This window comes from Hippoglossus hippoglossus, chromosome 21, assembly GCF_009819705.1.
Source record: "Hippoglossus hippoglossus isolate fHipHip1 chromosome 21, fHipHip1.pri, whole genome shotgun sequence".
NCBI lineage: Eukaryota > Metazoa > Chordata > Actinopteri > Pleuronectiformes > Pleuronectidae > Hippoglossus > Hippoglossus hippoglossus.
In genome coordinates, this window is record NC_047171.1 from 18,361,069 (window position 1) to 18,368,798 (window position 7,730).

Here is a 7,730-nt window from a genome sequence, read left to right on the forward strand (position 1 = left end):
GTGTGTGTCTCACGTATACAAACACGCGCACACGCACACGCACATAGAAGTGTAAAACAGAGGGTGGAGTGTTTGTTGTTAGTTGTGACTTATTTACATACCTAAATAATCATCTGACTGCTCTTAAAAAGTACCCAGAAGGACGTGGGCGGATCTGACCCACAGCACGTTGACACTTTTTACACAACAACAACAATAACAACAACAAGGTTTATTTGTGTAACACATCTCAAAGTTTACATAAAATATGAAGGGCACAGTGACAAGTTATAGAAGAGGTACAAACATTTAAAGAAAATTAAATAGAGAATTTGAATAATAAATAATGAAATAATAAGAGCTACAAGAGTAAGAGTGACAGAGCATTGTAAGTAATTGGTCATAATTTGATTTAATAACAGGTTGAGTCTTTAGCTGGTCCCAGATCAAGCAGCCTTTTATTTAAAATGATGAATATGAACTCTACTGAGTGCCATTTTGGGATGATTTCTATGTCATTTCACTGTGATTTGTCATTGTTGGTACTTTCAGCTGCATAGATCTCACTCACTCCATCCATTCTACACATCCGTCTTTAAAAACTGTCTGAAAGGCAACTGGTCAATGTGTCCATGGCCTCCCCCTGACCCAAGTAATTTCACTTCTCTGATATGTTGGGATTGAGGTGCAGACACGTGTCCTTCTATTCCAGCCACTTCCTGCATTTGACCCATTGAGATTCACTTTCCATTGAATTACATCACCATTAAATTACATCCCCTGACTAGATTCCCTCACCCAGTGAAACAGATTAACAGGTCAAAGATGGACGTTTACAAATGGACTGTGCCGACATGTTTTACTCCTTTTTATAAAAAAAATTACAAAAACTGATTAGTTTTATAACCTGAATTATCCAGAAGAAAATCGAACAAAAAGTTGTCTCTGCGTGTAATGGAGTTGAATGTGTTGTCTACTGTAGCACTGTACTGGATGGGAACAGGTCAGACTTCATACACACAGCACAGAGGGTGGTAAGAGAGGGGTTAATGAGGGCTCAGCAGTTAATGTTTGCCCTGGGGCCCCTCACCAGGTTAATCTGACCATACAAAGTTGTTCCATACGATCGGAACGCAAGAGGCATCTGGAATTGTGGGGAAAATAGACATGTAAAACTGTTCAAATGTAAATAAAACTAGATTAACAAGTTAAATATGTGAAGTGGTATGGCCCTTTAATTTAATGTTTGCTTGTTTTTTGAAGGTTGATAGTAGCTGTTATTATCTATTAATAGCCAATCACCCAAAACCAGCAGAAACCAGAGCTAATTAAAGCAGTAGGGTCAAAGGTCATTATCCCTCAGGGAGGTTTATAATGTTTTTATATTGTCTGTGATTTGCTGAACTTAGAGACAAGTGATCATCTCTTTGTATGGAACTGAGTTCCATGTGTTCTGTGTAATACTTCCCCCTGCAGGTCAATTTGAGCAAAGCACCAGTTGTTGGGATATAATGTCCACAAATACCTTGGCTTTGTAGGAAGACAAAAATAAACTGACTGTGTTCAACTGAGTAATTAATTCCAGAATATCTTTATTGTTTTAATATTTAGTTGTTGACATTAGTTAGACATTAAATTAACTATTTTAACAAACCCTTAACACTCTAACTCTTCCTGTTTATTGGAGGACGTACTGGGAGCATGTCTTACTTATGGAAACACAATCATTTTTCCATCCCAAACCTTTCTTTATTTCTGAAAATATGAAATATGATTATATTTCTTATTATTGGTAATATTGTTATTACTACTATACTTTTTTTTAGACATTTGCAATGTCATACCTGTAGACTTTAAATGACAAAGGCACAAATACATGTTCAGCTATGAAGAAATTGTATATTATCAACTATGATTATATACGTATATTTGTTTACGGCTACAGTGTAGTTTGATAAATATTTATCTAGTGCTCATAAATGCCGAATAAATCTACTGAGGATCAGTTAAAAAGTCTATGTTTGTTCAGACTGTTTGTTATAATCAGCATTTACACTTTTTGTTCCACTTCTTCTTCCTCAATGATTGGCCCTCTGGTGACATGTGACCTGAGCCTGTTGACTTATTACCTGGAAGAGTCATCCCCTCTGTACCTGGGAGTTCACCGTGAAGGTTAGGCGGGCTCTCACTCCTGGACTGAGACCATCAGTTTGAGATATCTTTTAATGTCTGGATGGTTTTATCCTGTTACTGCGATGACGACAAAGAAGCAGGTCGGATGGCGAAAGCTGTTTCTGATTCTCACAGGTTGGTTTCATACTTTCATTCTTTCTCTTTTCTATGAACCACCACACCTCTGTGCCATTATCGTCCATGTTAATCATTAATCTAACGTCTTGCTACTAAACCGGAACTAGGATTTGGTTTCCCTCAAAAAAGATCTGCAGATTAAACTATTTATAACATTCAATTTATTTATTTGTATTTATGTATGATATATATTGAATACACAAAACCTATTGTAGTTTGAGTTGCTCAGATTAAAAAAAAATTCTCTTGAGTCACATGTTTCAAAATTGGATGTCAATCATTTTTGAAAAAATTATATAATAATAAACTTAGGAGGGCAGGGACTGATTATCTGTTATTAGGTATTCTTTGTTGTTTCAGTGCTGCCCTGCTGCAGGAGCTTAGAGGTTTCTATTCCTGAGGCTGAATACATGGTTGCAAGAGGAAGCGACGTTGCCTTGACCTGCTCCTTCAGCCCAGCCCGACCAGACTTCAACACAATCGTCCTCAGTTGGGATGTCGACCCCGATAATATCGACGCTCCAATGGTAAGAATTTAAACTAACTGCCTGTAAATATATATGTAATGGTAACATTTTCTGAGTGTGGAAATATTGTGATAAACCGCTTAAAGTTGACCTGCCATGTTGAGTAGTAATGGGCCTTAGGACATTTACTTCCCTGTGGCTTTGTCAAGTCAGAGAAAGAAAAAAGGTTGATGAGGTCATCAGGGCTATTTCAACTACTGTTGGGAATGTAAAGTCAAACTTGTGGGCGTGAAGTGCTACGTCACTTTATTACCCTTTTATTCCCATCACCAACATATCTGTTGTGTATTCCTATCTTCAAATCTATCCGAAACCATCTCAATCACATTCTTATTACCTCCTAACTCTAAACTGTTGCACAATAAAATAACCAATGACGTTAACATTGTGGATCACTAACTTACCTAACAATTTAAGCCATGCATGTAAAACCAGCCAAGACAAGCAAATATTTTGATTCAGTAACCGAGTAATAAAAATATACACTAACAACTCATCGGCCCTGGATAAAGTTAACACATTATTTTGTCTGTGTTTTATCATTTAAACCAGTGTATTAAGTACATAACAATATCGCTTCCTTAAATGGACAATGTACACTTCCTGAAACTGATGATTCACTGCAGTTTACTTTTTTATCAAGGTGTCCTTTACTTTAAATACATGCTAAGTTACAAATTCAAGTTCACTGCAAACTCAACTTTACTCTATTTCCAAACAAGTGAGATAATAGTATCTTTATTAAAGTGTAAGTTGTCCTGTATAAAAGTTTGTAAAAACGTTTTGTCCCAATCCTTCAAGTGCCTGTTGAAATATTTTATCAACTAAGTGAAAATGTTGCCCAGCCTCTGGCACTAAGAGGAAGGTTAGGTATTCACTTATTGAGATACATCCTCTGAAGACCATGAACATTTCAACCAAATCTCATGGTAACTCATCATATAGGTGGCAAAAGTTGGCAGATCAGGGGTTTGCTGCTAACTTGCGGAGTGTTGAGTCACTGAAGGGTCAACGTTCAATACCCAGCAGCACAATTGTGTTGAACTTTTATCGAGCAACGGCGCCCTCTGCAGCCACGAAAGAAAAAACTAAGACTATCAATTTCTTGACCGGAGCTCTGACTGTTGTCCCACTCACTGAACTTATAAACACAACTGGATGGTGAATATTACCTATGAACCCCAGCTTCCTGAACCAGAAGAGCTGCTGCTGTGACAAATTCACCAAACTCTGTTTTGAATTGTTCATATTTTAAAAGTTTCTTTAATGAATATTGGAGACAAACACAGTTTTTTAATGACTTCTAAGTCTTTTTAACTGATCTACAGCTCAGCATTACTCTTGAACTCACTGGACCTAATTCTGTCGATTTGACCTGCGACTATCAGTCAGTTCCACAGTTCGATTAATTGATTAATTCACAAATGATTTCAGTTCAGTGCATATAACTTTACACTCTGTACTGTATAGCCTCTTATACCTCACGTTTAAGTCATGGTGACTTGTGGCACAGCACTGATTATATTGTAAACATGTGTTATTATTATATTAAATTGAGCAGATCTCTTCGTAATATATGTTGTTTGTGTTTAAATCTCCAGGAATCGGTGGCCACCTACTTTATGAATAATCCTATTGACATTGCACCTGCCTTTGAAGGCCGAGCCACTCTGGAGGTCGACCTAAAAAACCGTGTGAGCACACTCACCCTGAAAAAGGTGACCATGCGGGACAGCCGTCGTTTCCAGTGCAGCGTCTTGATCCCCAATGACGACGAGGGAACCACAGCTGCCTCCACTTCCCTTTTGGTCCTGGGTGAGAGTTAACCACCGATGTACTTTAGTTATCTGTCTGCAGTGAATGCATGTATTCAAGCATTGTCTCCATGATTATGTTGAATGAATAGAGTTCCCTATAAAGTGACTGTTTTTACATGGCATTCTGTGCTTTGTCTCAGTGCCGCCCTCTCCGCCGGTCTGCAGCATAAATGGGAAAGCAGATTACTGGAACGACATCTCCCTCACCTGCTCGTCTGAGGAGGGATCCCCTCAGCCTGTTTATGAATGGAAGAGCTTCAGCGTCGGAAACGTTGAAAGAGGATTTCCACCTAAGACAACCGAAAGTATGTTTAGCCCAAGAGTTTATTTTCCATTCATCAGTGTCAGAATGAACGAATGACCCTTCATCTCATTATGTTGCAGAGGATGGAGTTCTATCTCTCTTCAATATTTCAAGAGGGATGTCAGGGTTCTACACTTGCACATCGACAAATCGAGTCGGCTCTGCCAGCTGCAACTTTACCTTATCAGTGACGCCTGGTGAGTGTGAAGACGTTATTTACATACTCATCTCTTCACAATGAACCCTCAAAGAAATTCCATTTAATTCAGCTCCTCTGAGCCTTTAGCCTCTTTTAGTTCATTTGCCTGTTCCATGTCCCTTAACCTTATTTCCTGCAGCTGCTTTCATCACAAAAGCTCTTATAAACTCAATGTATACTACATCCTGCCAGCAACAAATATCAGGGAAAAAAAAGTTAGCAGCAGGTTATTGAACATGGCAATGCATTCGACCAGTAACATATCAGACTTTTCCCTGAAGGAAGTAAATGAAAAATAGCCTTTAACTTGTAACTCCAGAACTGACATTTTTCATTGACAGTTTTCAATTAAACCAATGGTACATATAGCAAATTCATAATGCTTAATGACAAGTTACAATAAAGTATATCAACAATTTCAGTCTGCAAAGTCAGTGACAGGTAATAATCCATCATTCTTGTGGTCACGGTTTTATTCTGCTGCCCTCTAGTGGCCCAAAAATACAATTAACTTAGCTTTAACACTTCTTAGTATGTGTAGGCCTCACGTGTACATTGACTGTATATAAAGATGGACGACATGACAGCACCCAAAATTAGAAGCAAAATCATCTTGATTACCCCCTGGTGGCTGGATGCAGTATAGGTCATAAAATCCGCCTCCTCCATGTTAGAGGATGGGAGATCGCAGATCCACACCCAGATCACATCTGCACACTCTCGCTCAATATGACGTCAAAGACAGCAAGATGACACGAGATGGCAGTGCCTGTATCAAAGATATTTTGGCTATTTTTGCACAATGGGAGGAAGTGGAGACACATGGTCCATCTTTATAAACCAACTCTGGTTTAACACTTGCACTCAAAATGGCTAATGAAGCTGTAAATGGTGGTCAAATAGGGTGAGTGAGAAAACCCTTGTGTTTCTGCCCGTCTCTGCAGGCGGTATGAATGAGGGCTCCATTGCAGGTGTAGTTGTAGGAGTCCTCGTTGGTCTCCTGGTTCTGGGGATTGTCGTCTTCTGTTGCTACCGCAAAAAGGGCAAAAAGGACAAGTATGCTGAGGGGTACGTATTGTGTGTCGTGTGTGTTTACACCACTGTCAACCACCAGCAACATCAATTATAGTGTATTGATTATTAGTATTCCTGTTTGTCTCTGTTAGTGCTCCTGCAGGAGTGGAGTTCTATGACAGAGATGCTCCTGAGGCTGGAGAGCATTACTTGGACGACGAGACGAGCGGCGAGACAAAGCAGCACAAACAGCACGAAGACAAAGAAGCTGCTCCAAAAAACATTTACACTGCAGCAGTTGGACACAAGTTTGACGATGATCAAAACAGTCACAGCAGTGGTAAAGAAAAAGATGGTGGCAAGGGCAGTGACATCGACTCTAAACGTTACCGGGACGACAAGCATGATCACTATCGTGGGAGTCGCGAGCACCTTGACGATAAACCTAACCATCCTAGGGGAAGCCGTGACCGACTTGACGAACAACCCGATCATTCGCGTGGCAGCCGTGATCGCCTTGACGATCAACGCGATCGTTCCCGTGGCAGCCGAGATCGACTCGATGAGCCTCGTGATCGTTATGGCGGCAGCCGAGATCGCCTTGACGAGCAACCCGATCATTCGCGTGGCAGCCGTGACCGACTTGACGATCAACGCGATCGTTCCCGTGGCAGCCGAGATCGACTCGATGAGCCTCGTGATCGTTATGGCGGCAGCCGAGATCGACTTGACGACCAACGTGATAATTACCGTGGCAGCCAAGATCGACTCGATGAGCCTCGTGGTCGTAATGGCGGCAGCCGTGATTGACTCGATTATAGAGACGATCAATACAGGCCCTGATATGAGTAATCCCTTCTTACTGAACGCTCTTTAAAGACCAGTATCATTTATGGTAGCTAACCTGGTTGGGTTAACATGGTTGAAGGTCTGAGTTGCACAAATCAATCAACCTGGCAACTTTTGGCTCTGCACCCCAGTGGCAGCCTGCTAACATTTATAATCAGTTTAGGATGACCTGAATGAAAAAACTTATATTACAATAACAACCATAAAACTCTAAATATTTAGAATAGTCAACAAAAAGAAAAAATATATAATGTATTGGTATCCTGATATAGGAGAATAACAGGTGGTAAAGAAACCATGAGCATGTTATTCTTCTGATTACACAAAATCTGAATTCATTAACTAAACCTAAACTTAGCCGAGGTGCTGTCAACATACTGTATATATCAGATTAGTTGAAGAGGAAATAAAAATCAAATCTGATGGTAAACAGAGATATTTTCATTTTTAAATAGTTTATTACATGAGTATTGTTTCTCTCTTAGTGTTTTTCGTATTTTATATATTTTTTTAAATCTCATAAATCTCATAAATGACTAATACCCTGCACACTTAGGCCACCTATGTATTGCAGTAATTGTAAAAAAAATAGTTTCAGAGTTTTATGAATATTCTTCACACTCCATGAAAGTTCTTTGCATTATATCTGATTTGAAATGTCTGTGAATTCTTAGTTTTAAAATGATGCCATTTTTTTATGTGTGTGCTGAACATCCGTGAATAGCCACGCT

At 39.5% G+C, this 7,730-nt stretch overlaps 1 protein-coding gene across 1 annotated transcript; it reads left to right on the top strand.

Moving 5' to 3' along the window:
- Positions 1-2,084: 2,084 nt before the first annotated feature.
- gpa33b (glycoprotein A33 (transmembrane), paralog b) lies at positions 2,085-7,154 on the top strand. The gene is made up of 7 exons (XM_034573465.1): positions 2,085-2,286; positions 2,650-2,816; positions 4,418-4,631; positions 4,774-4,938; positions 5,018-5,134; positions 6,081-6,204; positions 6,303-7,154. The coding sequence occupies exons 1-7, from the start codon at positions 2,205-2,207 to the stop codon at positions 6,958-6,960; spliced, it is 1,527 nt and encodes a 508-aa protein (XP_034429356.1). The 5' UTR covers positions 2,085-2,204; the 3' UTR covers positions 6,961-7,154.
- The last annotated feature ends 576 nt before the right edge of the window (positions 7,155-7,730 follow it).

Excerpts from the sequence above, each read along its gene's own strand:
- gpa33b (XM_034573465.1), top strand. The coding sequence starts at position 2,205 with ATGTCTGGATGGTTTTATCCTGTTACTGCGATGACGACAAAGAAGCAG. Across the intron at positions 2,287-2,649 it reads GCTGTTTCTGATTCTCACAG|TGCTGCCCTGCTGCAGGAGC; the intron begins GTTGGTTTCATA and ends TTGTTGTTTCAG. Across the intron at positions 6,205-6,302 it reads AAGGACAAGTATGCTGAGGG|TGCTCCTGCAGGAGTGGAGT; the intron begins GTACGTATTGTG and ends TGTCTCTGTTAG.